The sequence below is a fragment of the Chelon labrosus genome (assembly GCF_963514085.1).
Source record: "Chelon labrosus genome assembly, chromosome: 5".
Classification (NCBI taxonomy): Eukaryota; Metazoa; Chordata; class Actinopteri; order Mugiliformes; family Mugilidae; genus Chelon; species Chelon labrosus.
Window position 1 is genome coordinate 342,457 of NC_140341.1, and position 23,943 is coordinate 366,399.

Here is a 23,943-nt window from a genome sequence, read left to right on the forward strand (position 1 = left end):
ACTGAAGCCTCATAAAACACTGACCACCTCATTTATGTCTGGCAGATGTTCCAGGACCTCCAGTCAATCCAAGAGTTACAGACACGACCAAAACCACAGCCACTCTGAACTGGGGAAAACCTCTTGATAATGGAGGACTTGAAGTCACTGGATATGTGATTGAGCACAAGAAGGAAGGTCAGGAAGAATGGGTAAAGGACACCCCTTCTTCCCCACTTAGGATCACAGAGTTTGTCGTCCCTGGGCTGGAATCTGGTGCAAAATACCACTTTAGAATTAGTGCTGTTAACGCTAAGGGAGCAGGAGAACCGGCTGAAACTCAGGAACTGGTTGAGATTGTGGAGCGTGCAGCTGAACCTGATTTGGAGTTGGATATTGAGCTGAGAAGAACCCTTGTTGTCAGAGCTGGCTGCTCAATTCGCCTCTTTGTGCCAATCAAGGGGCGTCCCGCGCCTGCAGTTACCTGGACCAAGGAGGGTGGCCCAGTTCCACGCGCAGTCATCGACAGCACTGAATCATTTACAATGCTGATCATTCCCGAGAGTTCGAGGATTGATGCAGGCAAATATGAGCTTACCCTGGAAAACTCAGCTGGAAAGAAGAGTGCTGATATACATGTGAGGGTCCTGGATTCACCTGGACCTCCAATCAACCTAAAACCAGTCAAGATTGACAAGGAAAGCATTACACTACAGTGGGACATGCCTCTCATTGACGGTGGATCCAAGATCACAAACTACATCATTGAGAAGAGAGAATCCACACGCAAGGCTTTTGCCACTGTTGTTACAAATTGCCGAGCCACTTCAGTCAGAATTGGTGATCTGGGTGAAGGCTGTGAATACTACTTCAGAGTGTCTGCAGAGAATGAGTACGGCATCGGTGAGGCAGTTGAAACCGCTGATCCGATCCGTGCATCCCAGACACCAACACCTCCAGAGAGCATCATTCCTACTGATATCACCAAGAACTCAGTGAGCCTGGCTTGGACCAAACCCAAGCACGATGGTGGAAGCAGAATTACGGGATATGTCCTGGAAGCCCAGAAGAAGGGAACTGATCAGTGGGCCCATGTAACCACAGTCAAGACCATGGATTTCACAGTGAAGAATCTCAATGAGAATGAGGAGTACGTTTTTCGAGTAATGGCAGTCAACCACTCTGGAAGAAGTGTTCCACGAGAGAGCAAACCAATTGTTGTCAAGGATTCTACTTCCTTGCCAGAGTTTGACCTGCGTGGTGTATGTCAGAAGACTGTTATTGCCAAGGCAGGAGATGACATCAAGGTTGAGATTCCAGTTATGGGACGTCCTAGACCAACTGTATCATGGCAGAAGAATGGAGCAGCTCTAAAACTCACACAGAAAACCAACGTGGAAACGACTGCTGCTACTGTTACCATTAGCATCAATGAATGCACGAGAGCCGACAGCGGTGTATACACTATGACAGCAAAGAACATTGTTGGATCTGTGACAGACAACATCATTGTCAAAGTCCACGACGTACCTGGACCCCCCAAAGGACCAGTTAAGATTGTGGAGATTTCTCGCACCTATTGTGTCTTCTCATGGGAAACTCCTGAAAATGATGGAGGAGTTCCGATCAATAACTATGTGGTTGAGATTAGAGACACTACTTCCCAAACGTGGACCGAGCTGTCTTCCACTGTCATCCGCACAATGTTCAAAGCGATTCGTTTAAACACTGGTTCAGAGTACCAATTCAGAGTAAAGGCTAAGAACAGATATGGTGTTGGACCTCCCATCACCTCAGAGTCAGTCGTGGCTGCTTATCCATTCAAAGCACCTGGACCTCCTGGCACACCTAACGTTGTCGCATTTACCAAGGACTCAATAACAATTGGCTGGAATGAGCCTGTGTCTGACGGTGGAAACGAGGTCATTGGTTATCATGTTGAGAGGAAAGAAAGAAGCAGCATCATGTGGCATAAGATCAGCAAGGGTATAGTGAAAGGAAACATCTTTAAATCCAGTGGGCTTGAAGATGGAGTGGCTTATGAGTTCCGTGTCATGGCTGAAAATATGGCTGGAATAGGTAAACCCAGCAAGGCATCAGAAGCAATACTGGCCCTGGACCCTGTAGACCCACCCGGTCAGCCTGTGCCAATATATGTCAACAAGAATGTCATCACTATTCAGTGGACAAAGCCTGAATACGATGGTGGCTTCAAAATCACTGGCTACACAGTGGAGAAGAGGGAGCTGCCTGCTGGCCGATGGATGAGAGCCAACTTCACCAACATTATCGAGACAGCATTCACCGTCAGTGGGCTGACTCAGGATGCATCCTACGAGTTCAGAGTCATCGCCAAAAACTCTGCAGGCGCAGTCAGCATCCCCTCTGATCCATCTGACCCAATTATCTGCAAAGATGACATTATTGAACCACGTATCATGGTCGATGCCATCTTTAAGGATGTCGTTCTGCTGAAAGCAGGAGAGTCCTTCAAGCTCGATGCTGATATTGCCGGTCAACCAACACCGTCTATGGTTTGGACCAAGAACGGAAAGGAAGTTGAGAACACATTGAAACTGGAAGTCAGGTTCACTGAACTGACAACTACTCTGACCAACAAGGACTCAATCAGATCAGATGGAGGAGAATTTGTTTTGACTGCCACTAACGTCGGTGGATTTGCAAAACACATCTTCAATGTTAAAGTGCTTGACAGACCCGGGCCACCGGTAGGACCTCTTGAGGTTTCTAATGTCACAGCTGACAACTGTATAATTACTTGGGCTCCACCTGCAGATGATGGAGGTGCCAAGATTGAAGGATACGTGGTTGAGAAGCGTGAGTCAAGCAGACTGGTTTGGACCAATGTGGTTTCAGACCTGCAGGTTACACAACACAAGGTGACCAAGCTTCTCAAAGGAAATGAATACATCTTCAGAGTAATGGCTGTGAACAAATATGGAGTCGGCGAGTCCCTTGAATCAGCACCCACTATTGCAGACAACCCATATGTGGTCCCAGATCCTCCAGAGAATCCTGAGGTGACAGCTATCACTAAAGATTCAATGGTGGTTATGTGGCAGGAACCTAAAAGTGATGGTGGAACTCCCATCACCAGCTACAGTGTTGAAAGGAAAGACAGAATAGGCCTCCGCTGGGTCAAATGCAACAAGAGGAAGGTCAAAGAGCTACAGTTCAAGGCAACAGGTCTTCTTGTTGGACATGAATATGAATTCAGAGTAACTGCTGAGAATGCTGCTGGAGTAAGTGCACCAAGTATCTCCAGTCCATTCTACAAGGCCACGGATGGACTGTACAAACCAGGGGCTCCATGCAATCCCAGAATCTTGGACACAACAAAGTCCTCAATTACTGTTGCCTGGAACAAACCCGTATACGATGGTGGCTCTGACATCACTGGCTACGTTGTGGAGACATGCATTCCATCTGAAAAGGAGGAAGAGGAGGAATGGACCATTGTAACACCCAAGCAAGGCCTCCTTGCCACCTCATTCACCATAGTTAATCTGAAGGAGAACCAGGAGTACAAGATTAACATCTCTGCTCTCAACAGTGAAGGAATTGGAGAGGCAGCTTCTGTACCTGGAAATCCCAAGGCAGAGGACAGGCTCCTCCCACCTGAGATTGATTTGGATGCTGAGCTCCGGAAGGTGGTCAGTCTTAGAGCTTGCTGCTCACTTCGACTGTTTGTTCCAATCAGAGGCAGACCAGCTCCTCTAGCCAAATGGACCAAAGGAGATGGTGAGCCTGTTGAGAGGGCAACCATTGACAGCACAACCTCATACACATCCCTTGTTATTGAAAATGTCAACAGATTTGATAGTGGAAAGTATAATCTCACTGTGGAAAACAGTTCTGGCTCCAAGACCGTTACAGTCCAGGTCAGGGTGCTCGATACACCAAGTGCCCCCCAGAATTTGAAGCTCACTGCTGTAACCAGTGAATCTGTCACTCTGACTTGGGATCCACCAGTAAATGATGGAGGAGTTAAGGTTAAAAACTACATTGTTGAAAAACGTGAGTCTACAAGGAAAGCATATGCCACGGTCAACGCTAATTGCCATCACACAACCTTCACAGTTGACCAGCTCCTAGAAGGATGCAACTATTACTTCAGAGTTTTGGCTGAGAATGAGTATGGCATTGGATTGCCCATTGAGACCGGTGAATCCGTTAAAGTGTCTGAAAAACCACAGCCACCTGGCAAAATCACTCTCAAGGATGTTACCAAAAACAGTGTCACTCTGACATGGGAGAGGCCCGAGCATGATGGCGGCAGCAGAGTGGGCTGTTACGTTGTTGAGATCCAGCCTAAAGGTGTTGATAAGTGGAGCCAGGCTGTGATTGTGAAGGAAACAGAAGCTACGATTAGTGGACTAAATGCAGGTGAAGAATACATGTTCCGTGTCGCAGCAAGAAATGAGAAGGGAACAAGTGACCCACGTCAAATCGGTGTTCCTGTGATCGTGAAAGATCTCGTGATTGCACCTGTTGCCAAAATGCTGTTCAACACATTCACTGTGTTGGCAGGAGAAGACCTGACAGTGGATGTTCCATATGTTGCACGTCCCAAAGCAGCTGTCAACTGGGTGAAGGACGGTCAACCTCTGAAGAGAACCACAAGAGTAAACTTTGGTGCAACTGAGACGATGCTGAACCTCAACATAAAAGAGGCTACAAAAGATGATGTTGGACACTACCTTATTACTCTGAGCAACACAGCAGGAGAGACAACAGCAGACATTGGCATTGTTGTTCTTGACAAACCTGGCCAGCCAGGCGGCCCAGTGAAGATAGAAGAGGTCACTTCTGACAGTGTTACCATCTCCTGGAATCCACCAGAGTACAATGGGGGTTGCACCATCAAAAACTACATTGTGGAAAAAAGAGATACTTCCACAACTAACTGGATGGTAGTATCTCCAAACCTCGCAAGGACCAAAATTAAGGCAGGCAGGCTGAAGACTGGCAGTGAGTATCAGTTCAGAATAACAGCGGAAAACAGATATGGAAAAGGTCCAGTTCTTCAGTCAGAGTGTATTGTGGCTCAGTATCCATACAAACTCCCAGGACCACCTGGAACCCCATCCATTGCAGCCTGCACCAAGGACAGCATGGTGGTAGCCTGGAATGAACCTGTGAACGATGGCGGAAGCTCTATCTTGGGCTACCATCTGGAACGCAAAGAGAGAAACAGCATCCTGTGGGTCAAACTTAACAAGTCTCTTATTACTGACCAAACCTTCAAGACCACTGGTCTGGAACCAGGAATGGAGTATGAATACCGGGTTTATGCTGAAAACATTGTTGGAATAGGCAAAGTGAGCAAAGTGTCTGAGGGCCATGTTGCTAGAGATCCTTGTGATCCTCCTGGGACCCCAGAGGCAACAAAGATCACTAAGGACTCTGTGACCATTGTTTGGACCAAGCCTGAGTATGATGGCGGAGCAAAGGTTACGGGCTACATTGTGGAAAAGAAGGAGCTTCCTGAGGGTCGTTGGCTGAAGGCAAACTTCACAAATGTCATTGAGACCGAATATGTTGCCACTGGACTTGCGCAAGACAATCAGTATGAGTTCCGTGTCATTGCCAGAAATGCTGCCGGTGTTTTCAGCCTCCCGTCTTACAGCACCGGTCCCATCACTGCTAGGGATGAGATTGAACCACCACGTATCAGCATTGATCCTCAGTACACACAGACCGTTGTTGTTCATGCTGGAGAAAACTTCAAAATTGATGCAGATGTTCATGGCAAACCATTGCCCACCATCCACTGGATGAAGGGAGAGCAGGAACTGGGGAACACAATTCACAGAGAAATTAAGAACACACCCACCAAAGCTTATATATCTGTCAAAGAAGCTAAACTTTCCGATGGAGGCCAGTACACGCTGTTACTGAAAAATCCAGGAGGAGAAAAGGCTACACATATCAATGTGGTGGTATTAGATAAACCCAGCGAGCCACAAGGACCTCTTGTTATTACAGGAGTAATGAAAGACCGATGCTGCCTCGCATGGAAACCACCGCTGCAAGATGGTGGCAGCAAAATCTCTCACTACATTGTGGAGAGGAGAGAAACAAGCAGACTGGTCTGGACCGTTGTTGACCCAAAAGTAGAGAATATTTGTCTAAAGGTTAACAAGCTCCTGGAAGGAAACGAGTACATCTTCAGAGTCCATGCTGTCAACCACTTTGGAACAGGCGCACCACTTGAGTCTGATGCTGTCATAATCAAGGATCCATACACAACGCCCGGATCACCTAGGAACTTAGAAGTTTCAGATATCAAGAAGGATTCAATGGTGCTCACCTGGGAGAGTCCGTCTGAAGACGGAGGCAGTCCTATCACTGGATACATAATTGAGAAACATGACAAAGAGGGCGTTAGGTGGACGAGATGCAACAGGCAGACAGTCACTGCTTTGACCTTCAAGGTCACTGGACTCCTGGATAGCCATATTTATGAATTCAGAGTTGCAGCAGAGAATTCTGTTGGTGTCGGAGAATCAAGCTCTCCAACAGTATTCTACAAAGCTCTTGATCCCATCTTCACACCTGGCCCACCAAACAATCCAAGAGTTACAGACACCACAAAAACATCAGTATTTCTGTCATGGGGAAAGCCTGTCTGTGATGGAGGCTGTGAGATTCAGGGATACACTGTTGAGTGCTGCACAACCACTGAGCCAGCAGTGCCCACTGAAGCCCCAGATGGAGAGGCAGCTGCCACAGATGCACCAGCTGCAGAATGGATAATGTGCACACCACCAACGGGTGTCAAGAGAACCAAGTTTGAAGTTGCAAATCTGAAGGAAAACCAGGCGTACAGGTTTAGAGTATGTGCTATCAACAAAGTGGGAGTTGGTGAGCATGCTGATGTTTCTGGAGCAGTTGTTACCCAGGACAGAGCAGAGGAACCAGATCTCGACATTGACCCTGAACTAAGACAGATTGTGACTATTAAGGCTGGTACTTCTCTTAGACTGTTCATCCCCATCAAAGGAAGGCCCACTCCTACTATCAAGTGGGACAAAGACGAAGCTGCCCTCAAAGAGACCGCTCAGGTTGAGGTGACCAGCAGTTACACATCCCTTGTAATTGATAAGATGAGCAGAAATGACAGCGGAAAATACACAGTCACTGCAGATAACAGTAGTGGAACCAAATCAGCATTTGTTGTAGTCCGTGTTCTTGACACACCTAGTGCTCCTGTCAATCTTAAAGTGAAGGAAGTGACAAACCAGTCAGTAACATTGGCCTGGGAACCACCTCTCCTGGATGGTGGGTCCAAGATCAGGAATTACATTATTGAAAAGAGAGAAAGCACACGTAAAACGTATGCAGCTGTGGTATCAAATTGTCATGCTCTGTCATGGGTGATTGAGCCACTCCAGGAGGGTTGCAGTTACTACTTCAGAGTCCTCGCTGAGAATGCTCATGGTGTAGGCCTGCCTGCAGCAACTGTTGACCCTCTTAAGGTGTCAGAGGTGCCTCAGTGTCCGAAGAATTTGAGCGTTACAGATCAGACCAAAACAAGCATATCTTTGGCCTGGGAAAAGCCTGAGTATGATGGTGGTAGTAGAGTCATTCAGTACCTGCTTGAGGTGCAGCTGAAGGGCCAGGACAAATGGTCTGGTGTTAACACATTTAAAACAATGGAGGCTACTGTCTCCAACCTGAACCCAGGAGAGGAGTATTTATTCAGAGTTACAGCAATCAATGATAAAGGAAAGAGTGACCCCAAAGTCCTTGCTGGTCCAGTGATGACCAAGGACTTGGTCTTTGAGCCGGATGTCCGTCCAGCATTCAGCAGCTACAGTGTTCACGTGGGCAAAGACATGGACATTGTCATCCCCATCTTCGGACGTCCTAAACCAACAGTCGCATGGACTAAAGATGGAGCTCCTTTGAAGTTCACCACCAGAGTCAACACTCTCAGTACACCAACTCATACGACACTGAGCATTAAGGAGGCAGCAGGTGATGATGGTGGCATGTACGGTATAAATCTTTCTAACGCGGCTGGAAAGAAGGAGACAACAATTGAAGTCATTGTACTTGACAAACCTGGCCCTCCATCTGGCCCTGTGAGATTCGATGAAGTCACAACGCAAAGTGTCACTATCTCATGGAACCCGCCAAAACACAACGGCGGATCCTCGATTTCAAACTACATTGTGCAGAAAAGAGACACTACTACAACCACATGGGAAAATGTCAGCATCAACTGTGCCAGAACCACAATCAAAGTCACTAGACTGAAGACTGGAGCTGAGTACCAGTTCAAGATCATTGCCCAGAACCGCTACGGCAAGAGTCATGGTTTGGATTCATCTGCTGTGGTTGCTCAGTACCCATACAGAGAGCCAGGCCCACCAGGTACTCCCTTCATAGCCTCCCTCTCTAGAGACCACCAGATTGTTGAGTGGCATGAGCCTGTCTCAGATGGAGGCAGCCCTGTCCTTGGTTACCATCTGGAAAGGAAAGAGAGGAATAGTATTCTCTGGGTCAAGATCAACAAGACACTCATCCATGAGACTAGTTTCAAGAGCTACCCGTTGGAGGAGGGTATTGAGTATGAATATAGGGTTTATGCTGAAAACATTGTTGGCATTGGCAGGAGCAGTAAGGTCTCAGAGGGTTGCGTTGCTCGTGACCCTTGTGATCCGCCCGGAACACCAGAGGCCATCCATGTGACCAAAGATATCATTGTCATTCAGTGGACTAAACCAGAGTATGACGGCGGCAGTAATATAACTGGCTATACTGTGGAGAAGCGTGATCTTCCAGAGGGCCGGTGGGTAAGGGCAAACTTCACTAACGTGATTGAGACCCAGTTTACAGTCACTGGTCTGACTGAAAATGCACAGTATGACTTTAGAGTCATTGCTAAAAATGCTGTTGGCACCGTCAGCAAGCCATCGTACAACAGTGGACCAATCACTGCAAGTGATAAGGTGGAGGCACCCAAATTCTCCATTGACCCGGCATTCACCAAGACCATTATTGTCAATGCCGGAGAGACATTCAAGCTAGATGCCGACGTTCGAGGCAAGCCGCTGCCTACAATTCAGTGGTTCAAGGATGAAAAGCAACTTGAGAATACACTCAGACTGGAGATCAGAAACACAGAAAACCATGCAATGATTGTCATTAAAGACTCTGTTAGAGTTGATGGTGGAGTTTACACACTCCAGCTGACAAATGAGGCTGGCAGTGAAAGTGTTCCATTTAAGGTTGTGGTCCTGGATAGGCCGAGCCCATGTGAAGGACCCCTCCACGTCACTGGTGTCACTGAAGATAGATGCACACTGGTATGGCGTGCTCCTCTGCATGATGGAGGTAATCCTATTACACATTACGTCATTGAGAGAAGAGAGACCAGTCGTCTAGCTTGGACTGTTGTTTCTAGCTGTTGTGACACCACATGCTACAAAGTCACCAAATTACTGGAAGGCAATGAGTATATGTTCCGTGTCATGGCAGTGAACAGTTATGGAGTCAGTGAGCCACTGGAGTCTGCAGGAGTGATCATGAAAACTCCATTCATACCTCCTGGTTCACCTCATATCGAGGAGATAACCAACATTGCACATGATGGCATGACCATCACCTGGTCTGCCCCTGAGACTGATGGTGGTAGTGAGATTATCAATTACATCATAGAAAAGAAGGACAGAACTGGAATCAAATGGACCAGATGCAACAGACAGAAGGTCACTGATCTCTCTTTTAGAGTTACAGGCCTAACCACAGACCATGAGTATGAGTTCAGAGTGGCTGCTGAGAACGTTGTTGGAGTGGGAGAACCCAGCCTTCCAAGTTCATACTACAAGGCCTGTGATCCCAAGTACAAACCTGGTGCCCCAGCTTATGTGAATGTGATTGACTCCACAAAGAGTTCTGTCACAGTGTCATGGGGTAAGCCTCTGTCCGACGGTGGTAGCACCATTCAGGGATACATTGTTGAGGTCTGCAAGGCTGAAGAGGAACAATGGACCATGGTTACTCCCCCCACTGGCCTGCGTGTCAACAAATATGAAATTACCAAACTTAACGAGGGTCAGGAGTATAAGATCCAGGTGTGTGCTCTAAACAAACTGGGAGTTGGTGAGCCAGCAGTTCTCTCTGGGACCGCTAAACCAGAGGAGAGGGTGGACCCACCACAGATCCATCTTGACTCTGAGCTCAGGAAGGGCATTGTAGTGAAAGCAGGTGGGTCCGTTAGAATTCATATTCCATTCAAGGGTAGGCCAACACCTGAAATTAAGTGGACTAAGGATGAGGGAGATCTGACTGAAAAGGCAGTGGTTGAGAAAGCCCTCAACTTCACACAATTGTCCATTGACTCATGTGATAGGAGTGACTCTGGAAAATACACCCTGAGCCTGACCAACAGCAGCGGCACTGTGTCTGAAGTGGTTTCAGTTAAAGTCCTGGATACACCTGGGGCCCCACAGAAGCTTGTGGTCAAAGAAGTCAAGAAAGACTCTGTGACTCTTGTATGGGATGCCCCACTGATTGATGGAGGGTCCAAGATCAAGAACTATGTCATTGACAAACGTGAATCAACCAGAAAGGCATACGCAAATGTGTCCACAAAATGCACCAAGACCACATTCAAAGTTGAGAATTTGATTGAAGGTGCAATGTACTATTTCAGAGTCATGGCTGAGAATGAATATGGAGTAGGACAGGGTGTTGAAACAAAGACTGCTTCTAAGGCCTCTGAGGTACCACTGCCTGTTGGAAAAGTCTTCCTCCTTGATGTCACTAAGGCCACAGCCTCGCTGGCCTGGGAGAAACCTGACCACGATGGGGGCAGTAGAATTGGTGGCTATCTCATTGAGATGCAGCCTAAAGGTACAGATAAGTGGGGAGTTGCAACAAATACAAAGACATGTGAGGGCACTGTCACAGGCCTCACAGCTGGAACAGAATACTTATTCCGTATCATTGCTTACAATGAGAAGGGAAAGAGCGAGCCAAAGGCACTTGCTGCACCTGTTGTGGCCAGTGACATGACCATGGAGCCAAGCATTAAGATGCAGTTCAACACCTACAGTGTATTGGCTGGAAAAGATCTGAAGTTGGAGTTCCCGGTGCATGGCAGGCCGAAACCAAGGATTTCCTGGGCCAAGGACGGTCAGCCTTTGAAGGTGACATCCAGAGTCAATGTAATAAACACTCCAGCAACAACAGGAATTACAATTACTGAGGCTTGCAAAGAGGACTTTGGTAAATACTCCATCACAGCAACAAATACTGCCGGGACAATCACTGAGGATGTGGCTGTCATTATCCTTGATAAGCCTGGTCCACCAACAGGTCCAATCAAGGTGGTTGAAGTCAGCAACACCTTTGTCCATCTGTCCTGGGAGCCTCCAGTATACACTGGTGGATGCCAAGTTAAGAACTATATTGTGGAGAAGAGAGACACAACTACCACGACATGGCAGTCAGTCACCACACAGCTAGCTAGGACAGCTTTTAAGGTCACCAAGCTGAAGACTGGTGCAGAATACCAGTTCAGAATCATAGCTGAAAATAGATATGGAAAGGGTCAATCTCTGGACTCAAAGGCCATTGTGGTGCAATATCCATACAAACCCCCAGGGCCTCCAGGAACCCCATATGTCAAATCTGCCACTAAGGAAATGATGATCATTGAATGGAATGAGCCAGTTAATGATGGTGGAAGTACAGTTATAGGTTACCATTTGGAAAGCAAGGAGAGAAGCAGCATCCTGTGGAACAAACTGAACAAGACTCTTATCACTGACACTCAGTTTAAGATCTGCAATCTGGAGGAGGGTATTGGTTATGAGTTCAGAGTTTATGCTGAAAATATCGTTGGCATCGGTAGATGTAGTAAAGTATCTGAATCCTTTGTTGCTCGTGACCCATGTGATCCTCCTGGTGCTCCAGAAGCTGTATCTATTTCTAAGAACATGATCAAGATACAGTGGACCAAGCCTCAGTATGATGGTGGCAGCAAAGTCAATGGGTATATTGTGGAAAGAAAAGATCTTTCGTCCCCTGATGGGCGCTGGGTAAGAAGTAACTTCACCAATATCATTGAGACAGAGTATACTATCACTGGTCTGACTGAAAATGAGCAATATGAATTCAGAGTTATTGCAAGAAATGCAGCCGGAGTCTTCAGTGGGCCCTCCGATAGCTCTGGACCTATCACGGCTACTGATGAGATTGAACCACCGAGGGCCTCAATGGATCCCAAATACAAGGACGTTATTGTTGTCAATGCTGGTCAACATTTGCTTCTTGATGCAGATATCCACGGAAAGCCAATCCCTGATGTTGTCTGGCTTAAAGAGGGCAGGGAAATGAACAAAGCCTTGCGCATTGAAGTGAAAACTACACAGAAACGTGCAGCCATGACAATTAAGGATGTAACCAAACTTGATAGTGGCCACTATGACCTGGTCCTCAAAAATCTGGGTGGTACAAAAATCTTCCCCATCACTGTTAAAGTCCTTGATAAACCAGGTCCACCCACAGGACCCATGAAGGTGACCGGAGTTATGTCTGACAGGTGCATCCTTGCATGGTCTGAGCCAACTCTGGATGGTGGTGCAAGTATCAGTCACTATGTCTTGGAGAAGCGAGAAACCACCAGGTTGTCCTGGACAATGGTTTCATCAAATATCAAGGGCCAATTCTACAAACTGACAAATCTGCTCCCTGGAAATGAATACATTTTCAGAGTCAAGGCAGTCAACAAATATGGTGTTGGTGATTGTCTTGAGAGTGAACCCATCATTGCACGTAATCCTTACAAACCACCTAGTGCCCCTGGAACTCCAGAAGCAGGTCAGATCACAAAGGACTCTATTGTTCTGTCATGGACTGCCCCAGAACAGACTGGTGGAGCTGACATTCAAAGCTACCACCTTGAAAAACGTGACAAAGACAGTGTAAGGTGGACAAAATGCAACAGACAAAAGTTGACAGATACCCACTTCAAGGTCACAGGTCTACTGACGGATCACTTCTATGAGTTCCGTGTTGCTGCTGAGAATGAGGCTGGAATGGGAGACCTCAGTGAATTGTCCATGTTCTACAGAGCATGTGATGCCACAACACCACCTGGACCTCCACACCACCCTAAGGTGACGGACTACACAAAGTCCACTGTGTCTCTGTCCTGGGGCAAACCAGACTTTGATGGTGGAGCCTACATCAAGGGCTACATTGTTGAAATGAGAGAGTACACACCTGTGGCTGAGTCACCAGAGGAGGCAGAAGTAGCACCAACAGTAGAGCCTCCAGTTGAAAAGGAATGGACCATGTGTACTCCACCTGCTGGCATTCAAGCCACTAAACTCACTGTCACTGACCTGAAGGACGGTGGAGAATATCAGTTCCGTGTCTGTGCTATTAACTCGGAGGGAGTAGGGGAAGCTGCTAATGTCCATGGAACAGTAGTAACATCTGACAGGGCGGAAGCTCCAGAGATCGAGCTTGATTCTGATCTCAGGAAGGTGGTATCTGTCCGTGCTGGTGGAACACTGCGTCTGTTCGTTGCCATTAGAGGAAGACCTCAACCTTCTGTGAAATGGGAGAAGGTTGAGGGTGTTCTCACAGAGCGTGCTGCAATCGACACCACCAGTTCATACACCATGCTTGTCATTGACAATGTTAACCGCTTTCACAGCGGCAAATATTCACTAACACTGGAGAACGGCAGTGGCACAAAATCTGCTGTTGTTGCAGTGAGAATTCTGGATACACCAAGTGCACCACAAAACTTTGCTGTGAAGGAGCTCAAGAAGGATTCGGTTACTCTGGCCTGGGATACACCACTGACCGATGGTGGTTCTAAAATCACAAACTACATCGTTGAAAAGAGAGAGTCTGTCAGGAAGGCCTACACAACTGTCACCAGTAACTGCACAGCCAACACATTCAAGATAGAAGACCTACCAGAGGGTGGAAATTTCTACTTCAGAGTCTGTGCTGTCAATGAATATGGCCAAGGACAGATGGTTGAAACCAAAGAAGTTAAAGTGTCTGAGGTACCTCTGCCTCCAAGCAAGGTTACTCTCATAGATGTGACCAAGACCAGTGTGTCACTCGCTTGGGACAAACCTGCTCACGATGGTGGAAGCAAAGTCATGTGCTACAATGTAGAATTTAAACCTAAGAGTGGTGATAAATGGGGCACCGCATGCACGGTGAAAGTGCCAGAAGCAACTATTCCTAACCTGACTCCCAATGAAGCCTTCTTGTTCAGGGTTGTTGCAATCAATGAAAAGGGAAAGAGTGAGCCAAAGGACCTTGGCTTGCCTGTGGTTGCAAAGGATGTTGCTATCGAACCATCGACCAGTTTACTATTTACCACATACAGTGTGAAGGCTGGAGATGACTTCACTCTTGAGGTTCCAGTAAGAGGCAGGCCAAAGCCTGTTGTATCATGGAAGAAGGATGGCCTTCCTTTGAAGCAAACATCATCAGTGACCATCTTAAACACTGCAACCTCGTCCAAAATTATTATCAAAGAGGCACGCAGAGAACATGTTGGCAAGTACGAAATCACCTTGGCCAACACAGCAGGGACTGTCACAGCAGATATTGGAGTAGTTGTCCTTGACAAACCAGGCCCACCGAAGGGAATCAAGGTGGATGCCGTGACCTCAGACAGCATCACGCTGTCCTGGTCCCCACCAGAGTATGATGGTGGCTGCTCCATCAGCAACTACATTGTGGAGAAGAGGGACACAAACACACAGGAATGGCAGATGGTAGCAAGCAATGTTGCCAGAACATCTTTTAAGGCTGGCCGCCTGACACATGGAGCTGAGTACCAGTTCCGCATCTATGCAGTTAACCGTTATGGGAAGAGTACCTACCTGGATTCACCTGGAATCACTGCTCAGTATAACTTCAAACAACCTGGACCTCCTTCCACACCTATTGTGAAATTGGCCACCAAGTCCTTCATGTTGGTGACCTGGAATGAACCAGTCATGGATGGTGGTAGTCCTGTTCTGGGTTATCATCTGGAGAGAAAGGAACGTACTAGCATTCTTTGGACAAAAATGAACAGAGGAATGATCAAAGATACAGAATACAAAGTCAATGGAATTGAAGAGGGCATGATGTATGAGTACCGTGTCTATGCAGAAAATATTGCTGGTATTGGTAAATGCAGTAAAGCCTGTGAAGCAGTAGCAGCCAGAGATCCATGTGACCCTCCAGGAACACCTGTGGTCACTGCTGTTACCAGAACATCTGTGTCCTTATCTTGGGATAAACCGGAATATGATGGTGGAGCCAAGGTTTCTGGCTACATCATTGAACGCAGAGACCTTCCCGAAGGACGCTGGACGAGGTGCAACTTCACCAATGTGCCTGAGACCCACTATGATGTGACAGGCCTTACAGAGAACAGCCAGTATGATTTCCGTGTCATTGCAAAGAATGCTGCTGGACTGTTCAGTATACCATCAGATAACACTGGGCCCATCACTGTCAAGGATGATGTCGAGCCACCGCGCATCATGATGGACGTCAAGTACAGAGAGACAGTGTTTGTCAAAGCAGGAGAGACTCTTAAGATTAATGCCGACCTTGCCGGACGTCCTGCCCCTGTCAGTTCCTGGACCAAAGATGGCAAAGAGATCGAGCTGAGAGCCAGAATCCAAATACTTTCAACGGATACCAGCACAAGTGTGATTGTGAAGGACTGCGTCAGAAGAGATTCTGGACAGTATGTCCTGACTCTACAGAACATTGGAGGAACAGTTACAATGCCAATAAACTGTGTGATCATTGATAAGCCAGGCCCCTCAGCAGGACCTCTGCAGATCACAGGTCTCACAGCTGAGTCGTGCATTCTGTCGTGGGGTCCTCCTCAGGAGACTGGTGGTGCTAACATCACGCATTATGTTGTTGAGAAGCGTGAGACCAGTCGCTTAGCATGGACGCTGGTGAAGGGAGATGTGACAAAAACATACTACAAAGTCACAGGCCTGCTCAAGGGCAACGAATATATGTTCAGGGTTCTGGCTGTCAACAAGTATGGTCTTGGTGAAGCTCTGGAGAGTGACACTGTAAAGGTTTCAGATCCATACACGATTCCCAGTGCTCCAGCCAGCGTTGATGTAACTACCATAACCGGAGACTCAATGATCCTCACCTGGTGCAAGTCAGCTAGCGATGGAGGCAGTCCCATTACTGGATATGTGATTGAGCGCCGTGAAAAGACAGCTATGCGCTGGATCCGTGTAAACAGAGATCCAGTTCTTGAATGTACCTCAGTAGCAACCAAATTGCGCAAGGGTTATGAGTATGACTTCAGAGTCTATGCTGAAAACGCTGCTGGACTGAGTGCACCAAGTGAACCATCTGCAACTTTCAGAGCCGCTGATCCTCTGGTGGCTCCATCTCGCCCAACCAAGCCTAAATGTATTTCCTCAACCAAGGACAGTGTGTCTATTGTCTGGAAACCACCAACAGATGATGGCGGCGCTCCCATCCTTGGATACAGCGTAGAATACAGAGAACACATCCACAAACCAGCCCCAGAGTTTGAGGAAGATGAAGAAGAATACGAGGAGGAGGAGGAAGAAGAGGAACCGGAATCTCCTGAAGAACTAGCAAGATGGGTTGAGGCCATCCCTCTTACCAAGAGTCTGGAATTCACAATCACCGGATTAAAGACGGATACAGAGTATGAATTCTGTGTCAAGGCAATCAACAAAGTTGGCAGCAGTACTCGTAGCCCATATTCAGATCCAGCTGCCGCAATGGACAGAACAGCAGAGCCCTCATTTGACATCGACACTGAGATGCGTAAGCTACTTATCGTTAAGCACGGTACAGCATTTACTCTCAATGTGCCGTTCAAGGGAAAACCTGTACCATCCGTAGAATGGGTGAAAGAGGGCATTGACCTGAAAGTCAGAGGGACCATAGAATCAGCAGAATCCAGCACCTCACTTACTATCGAGAAGTCAACCAGAAACGACTCTGGAGAATACTCCGTCACAGTTGAGTCACCACTTGGAAAAGCAACATTGCAGATGGTTGTCAAGGTGCTCGACTCTCCTGGACCTCCAGTCAACGTTAAAGTTTCATCAGTGACCAGGGATTCTGCAACCCTGACTTGGGAGGCACCGGAGAATGATGGTGGCGATGCAGTGAAGGCTTACCATGTTGAGAAGCATGAGGCCAGTAAGAAGGCATGGGTGTCTGTGACCAGCAACTGCCACAGTTTGAGTTACAAGGTGGAAGACTTGCAGGAGGGAGCCATCTATTACTTCAGAGTTATTGGCGAGAACGAGTACGGACTGGGTGTACCCCAGGAGGCCAAGGCTGGAACAAAGATCACAGGTATCATATGAAATGATTGTAGCTGTAAAGTTGATTGCATACAAATGTAATTATTCCAGCTGCTTAATAAAATGTCCTGCTGTGTGTTACAGAGGTGCCAAGTCCACCCATGAAGCTTGGAGTTGCAAATGTTACCAAGGACTGTGTTACAATTGCCTGGACAAGACCAGAATACGATGGTGGTAGCAGAGTCACTGGTTACCTTATTGATGCCCTGGAGAAGGGACAGAATAAGTGGGTGAAATGTGCCACAGTGAGGACCCTGACTCACACCATCAAGAGCCTGAGGGAAGGGGCTGAGTACTTCTTCAGAGTCCGGGCCGAGAACCACGCAGGACTCAGTGAACCCAAGGAGATGATTGTTCCTGTTATTGTCAAAGAAATACATGGTACAATCTCCAGCTTTACTTTACTGCTATATTAATTAATATAAGACGCTTAATAAATTCCAAAACAAGATGAAACAAGGGCATGTTGTATGTCCAGATGCCCTTGTTTAAGCTTTTTTGGATAACCTTCACAGAGACATAAAATAATGAAATAATGATTAGAAATATTGCATTTTGTAGAATAGAAGTGATAATCCTGGTTTTACTTATCACTTTCCTGTTGTCTTTGTTTCAACAGAGGCTCCAGAGTTTGACCTGAAGAACTACCCCAAGAACACCGTTTACGTGAAGGCAGGATCCGACCTGACCTTTGAGATTCCTCTCACCGGCAGGCCCATGCCAAAGGTGACAATGTCTAAGAACAATGTTGTCATCAAGGGATCCAAAAGGTTACTGACAGAAGTGACTCCAGACAGCTTGATCATTACTCTAAATGAAAGCATTTCAAGTGACGCTGGAAAATATGAAGTGACCGCCTCAAACGCAGGAGGTACCACAAAGATCTTCATCGTCTTTGTTGTGCTGGACAAACCTGGACCTCCTGTCGGTCCAGTTGAGATTGGAGAGGTCGGAGAGACCACAGTATGTCTGAAATGGGCTCCTCCAGAGTACGACGGTGGCAGCCCTGTTACCAATTATGTTGTTCTGAAACGTGAAACTAGCACTCCTAGCTGGGCTGAGGTGTCAACCAGCATCGCCAGAAGCTCGATCAAGGTGACCAAGCTGACCAAGGGAGAGGAATATCAGTTCAGAATCAAGGCCATGAATCGTTACGGCCTCAGCAACCACATTGACAGCAAACCAGTCATGATAAAGCTTCCATACAGTAAGTCAATTCACTTGATTCAGATGTTTGTTTTGTGACTGATGATTCTTTCTGAATAAACACCAACATGAATCCTGCATTGCAGCCATCCCTGGACCTCCGTCCACCCCATGGGTTGGATTTGTGTCCAGAGAGAGTCTGACGATCTGCTGGAATGAGCCTGTCAATGATGGTGGAAACCCTGTGATTGGGTATCATCTCCAGATGAAGGAGAGGAGCAGCATCCTCTGGCAGAAGGTCAATAAGACCGCAATCCCTGGGAACCAGTGGCGTGTCACAAACATCTGCGCCGGCCTCATCTATGAATTCAAGGTTGCAGCTGAAAATGCTGCTGGCATTGGAAAGATGAGCAAGACCTCTGAAGAGGTGCTTGCTATTGATGCCTGTGGTAAGTTTTCTTTTTTTCCCTCTAGTTTTAAGGGCAGCGCTAAATAAACTCTTTCATGTTGTTTGACTAAACATTGTCACTGTTTCAGAGCCCCCAGCAAACGTCCGTATCACAGAAGTCACCAAGAACTCGGTCAGTCTGGCCTGGCAGAGGCCTCCGTACGATGGTGGCAGCAAGATCACTGGCTACAGTATGGAGAGGAGGGAAGCTCCCAGTGGCAGATGGGTGAAGGCCAACTTCACAAACATCATTGAGATGGGCTTCACTGTATCTGGACTGAACCAGGACGAGTCTTATGAGTTCAGAGTGTATGCCAAGAACGCTGTTGGTTCTGTCAGCAACCCATCTCTCATCGCTGGCCCGGTCACTTGTGTAGATGCTTGTGGTGAGTTTCTGGGTTTTATCCATTGCTGTTTGCTATGTTTTAGTTGTACATTACTTATACTGATGTCTCATACCCAACAGGTGCCCCAGCCATTGATCTTCCCCCAGAGTATCTGGATGTGGTTCAGTACAAGGCTGGAGCTTCAGTTAAGCTCAGAGTAGGAATCACTGCCAAGCCTCTGCCGACTATCGAGTGGCTGAAGGATGGCAAGGAGCTGGTAGCGAGCTCCACAGTATCTGTTGAAAGCACAACAGACTCTTCTGCTGTTCTGATCAAGGATGCCACTCGCTTTGACACAGGCTCATACGAGATCAAGATAAAAAATGTTCTGGGATCAGCATCTGCAACCATCAGGATTGAGATCCTTGGTATTTATAAATTATGCATTTACACTTCCATATTTTCTTAATTTTAATTTCAATCAGTTTGAATTGAGATAAACCGTCAATGATCTCATCTATCCATTACACTATTTCTGTATTTGATGTTCATGCATTCTTGTCTTCTTTTTTCCTTCCCTTAGACAAACCTGGCCCTCCACCTGGCCTCATTAACTTCAACTCCATCACAGCAGACAAGATCATTTTCAGCTGGCAGCCAGTACCTGAGTCTGACCAGGGAGGTTCCAAGGTGACCCACTACATTGTTGAGAGACGTGAAACCAGCCGAGTGGTCTGGTCAACCGTTTCAGACAACTATGAGCAGACACACATCACTGTGGGCAAGTTGGTGCGTGGAAATGAATATGTGTTCCGTGTCATGGGTGTTAACAAGTATGGAGTTGGAGAGCCTCTGGAGTCAGAGCCAGTCATCGCTAAGAACGCCTTCGGTAAGTTCTAGGCTGTGGAGTCTGGTCCTGTCATTTAAGTAGTCTGCAGCAAATACCCTGTTTGTTTATATTTGCATTGTCCATTTATAGTGAACCCCGGGCAGCCTCGTACTCCCGAGGTGAACATCATCACCAAGACCACAATGGTGGTAGAATGGGACAAACCAGGTGTAGATGGAGGAAGCCCAGTGACAGGCTACTACCTGGAGAGACGAGACAAGAAGAGCTTGCGCTGGATCAGAGTTTACAAAGATCCAGTCGCTGACATCAAACAAACTGTCTACCACCTGACAGAAGGAAACGAGTACCAGTATCGTGTTTGTGCAATTAACAAGGCTGGAGAGGGGCCGTTCTCTGATGCCTCAGACCACTACAAGGCTGCTGACCCAGTTGGTGAGTGGTCTAATATGCACAGATATGAAATAGAAAAGAGAAGTGTACACTTCACCTAACGAACACATTATACTTACAGATCCACCAGATGAGCCTTGCAAACTGAAAGTGGTGGACTCCACCAAGACATCCATCACCTTGGGCTGGTCCAAGCCAGAATGGGATGGAGGCAGCGAAGTCATCAGCTACATGGTGGAGAAGCTTGTCGAGGGAGAGCAAGAATGGGCCATGGTTACTTCGAAGGGAGAAGTCAAGACAACAGAGTACACAGTTCACGACCTAAAACCAGATGTCAACTACTTCTTCAGAGTTTCTGCTGTGAATTGTGCTGGCCGTGGAGAGCCTCTCGAGATGACCGAACCTGTGCAGGCCAAGGATATCCTTGGTAAATTAATCCCTCATATTCAACATGTTGTTGTTTGGTTCTCAAATTGCTCACGTGTATGACCTTGAATATTTTTCGTGATGTCCGCAGAGGAGGCCCAGATCGACTCAGATGTTGCCATGAGAACTCACTACATTGTGAAGGCAGGCAAGGATGTGGAGCTTTCTGTTCCTCTGAAGGGAAGACCTTCTCCCACTGCTTCCTGGAGCAAAGGAGACGAATGCATCGATCGCAACCCTTCATATGAGTTCCACCACTCAGACACAACCACAGTCCTTGTTATGCGTGAGGTGACAAGGCTCGACACTGGAAAGTATACAGTCAAAATAGAGAATGGTGTAGGACAGCCAAAGACGCTGACTCTGTCCGTGAAGGTCCAGGATACTCCAGCACAGTGCAGGAACCTGGTCCTGAAGGACGTGACCCGTGGAAAGGTAACTCTCTGCTGGGAGCCTCCACTCCTTGACGGCGGTGCTGAGGTCACAAACTACATCGTTGAGAAGAGAGACTCGTCAAAGAGATCCTTCTCCGCAGTCACAAACAAATGCACAGATACAACATATACTATCGAAGACCTGTCAGAGAAGACGTCCTTCTTTTTCCGCGTCTTAGCAGAGAACGAAAATGGAATTGGTGATCCATGTGAAACACTTGAGCCTGTGAAGGCTACAGAGACTCCAGGACCAGTCAAGGAAGTGTCTATGAAGGATTCATCCAAGTCCTCTGTCACTCTGCAGTGGCTGAAGCCTGATTATGATGGTGGCAGCATCATCTCTGACTACGTCATTGAGAAGAAGCTCAAGGACGAGGAATGGTCTCTGGGTGGAACCAGCAGACAGTGTGAGTTTGAAGTCAAGAAACTCAAGGAGCACTCAGAAGTGTTCTTCAGAGTTGCCGCCAGGAATGAGAAGGGACAGGGCGACTTTGTTGAGACTGGACCTATTAAGGTTATTGATTACATTATCACACCTGAGGCAAGCCTTGCAGAGTACCCAGGTGGCAGCCTCAGCGTTCGCCTGGGTCATAATGTGCACATTGAGTTGCCATACAAAGGCAAACCCAGACCTGCTGTTCTGTGGCTGAAGGACAACCTGCCTCTGAAGGAAAGTGACCAAATACGCTTCAAGAAGACGGAAAACAAAGCCACTCTAATGATTAAGAACGTGAAGAAGGAGAATGAGGGTAAATACACCCTGACCCTTGACAATAAGGTCAACAGAAGATCCTTCCACATCCATGTCATCACGCTTGGACCACCATCAAAGCCTGTGGGACCCATCCGACTGGATGAAATAAGAGCTGAGAGCATCATGATCTCCTGGGATGAACCCAACGACGATGGCGGTGGAGACATTACCTGCTACAGTGTGGAGAAGCGTGACACCTCCAAGTCTGACTGGAAGATGGCCTGCTCCAGTGTACAGGGTACTCAGTTCAAGGTCCCTAACCTGATCAAGGGTGTCCAGTACCAGTTCAGAGTGTGTGCTGAGAACCGGTATGGCGTTAGCGAGCCGCTGATCTCACAGATGGTTATTGCCAAGCACCAGTTCAGGCCTCCAGGTCCACCGGGCAAGCCTGTTGTGTACAACGTTACCAACGACGGCATGACCATCCAGTGGGAGAAGCCAATCTATGACGGTGGTACCCCCATCCAGGGCTTCCACGTGGAGAAGAAAGAAAAGAACAGCATCATGTGGCAGAAGGTCAACACCATCCTGATCAAAGAAACTGACTACAGGGTCCTAGAGCTCATTGAAGGCCTGGAGTACTCCTTCAGAGTCTACGCCCAAAACGATGCTGGCTTCAGTCGAATGAGTGATGAGAGCAAGCCGACCATGGCTGTCAGTCCTGTTGGTGAGTGTTGATTGAGACCATCATTTTACTTTATTCCCTTGTTACATGATATGTAAGAATCAGCACATGTTGGCGTTAAAAGAAGTTAAAGTCCGTACCGTGTCTTTCAGATCCTCCGGGCCAGCCTGACTACATTGATGTGACGAGTGATTCTGTGACACTGAAATGGGATGCACCTAAACGTGATGGCGGAAGCAAGATTGCTGCCTACAACGTTGAGAAACGTCAAGGACACGGCCGTTGGTTCAAGGCCAACTTGACAGACGTACACGACTGTCAGTACACCGTCCCCGGCCTGGCAACAAACGAGCGCTACGAGTTCAGAGTGATTGCCAGAAATGCCATCGGTGTCGTCAGTCCTCCGTCCAACTCCTCTGGCTTGATTGCTGTCAGAAGTGAGAACGGTGAGTAAAGGCAGCAGGAGCTGGAAAGGTGGTAATATTAAATGCCAATAGTGACCTGGCTATTGATGGAATGGCTTTATTCCTTTTTGTGAAAGTTAGTTTTAGTTAAGAATTTGATTTTCATTCTCTTTGTTTACCCTGATAAAGTCACTGTATTGTGCTACAACACTTCCTGTAAGCATTTCAAATTAAAAGCCTTCTAGCATTTCCATGGACAGTGGTTTGATTCCAGTGCTAGAGGAAGGACATTTGAAGAAATTAGTTTATTTAGCTGAAGAAATACAGTAGCAATTGTTGCCCTTTAGTAACCTCTCATATTACGTCTTTGTAGTTAACCAGTAAAACTGCACATTCTAATCTAATGCCCTTTATCTCAAAATCAGCTACTCCAAACATTGAGTTTGGCCCAGAGTATTTCGAGGGTTTGACCGTCAAGGCAGGAGACAACATCCGGCTAAAGGTGACCATCACTGGACGGCCAGTTCCCAAAGTTGTCTGGTACAGAGATGGTGTGGAGGTTACCAAAAAGATGATGGACATCATCACCGTGGCTGGGTCCAGCACTCTCTTCGTCAGGGATGCTGACCGTACACACCGTGGCCTCTACACTGTGGAGGCTACCAATGGATCTGGAAGCAGGAAGGAGAACATCCTTGTCCAAGTCCAAGGTACTTTATTCTGCAGTGTAGCTGTTTAGATCACTGTCTTTGTTCATTTCTGTTTTGATTT

General features: G+C 47.3%; 1 protein-coding gene across 1 annotated transcript in view; it reads left to right on the plus strand.

Annotated features, from left to right (window-relative positions):
* ttn.1 (titin, tandem duplicate 1) overlaps positions 1-23,943 on the plus strand; it is a gene marked incomplete at its 5' end in the record, with an annotated part of 155,244 nt that overhangs the window by 112,225 nt on the left and 19,076 nt on the right. Inside the window, 12 exons of the mRNA XM_084545177.1 lie at positions 46-17,361; positions 17,454-17,750; positions 17,989-18,576; positions 18,662-18,964; positions 19,053-19,349; positions 19,430-19,717; positions 19,873-20,178; positions 20,269-20,571; positions 20,651-20,956; positions 21,047-22,810; positions 22,921-23,214; positions 23,598-23,882. Coding sequence (XP_084401303.1) covers positions 46-17,361; positions 17,454-17,750; positions 17,989-18,576; positions 18,662-18,964; positions 19,053-19,349; positions 19,430-19,717; positions 19,873-20,178; positions 20,269-20,571; positions 20,651-20,956; positions 21,047-22,810; positions 22,921-23,214; positions 23,598-23,882 — 22,347 coding nt within the window. The remainder of the gene's footprint in view (positions 1-45; positions 17,362-17,453; positions 17,751-17,988; positions 18,577-18,661; positions 18,965-19,052; positions 19,350-19,429; positions 19,718-19,872; positions 20,179-20,268; positions 20,572-20,650; positions 20,957-21,046; positions 22,811-22,920; positions 23,215-23,597; positions 23,883-23,943) is intronic.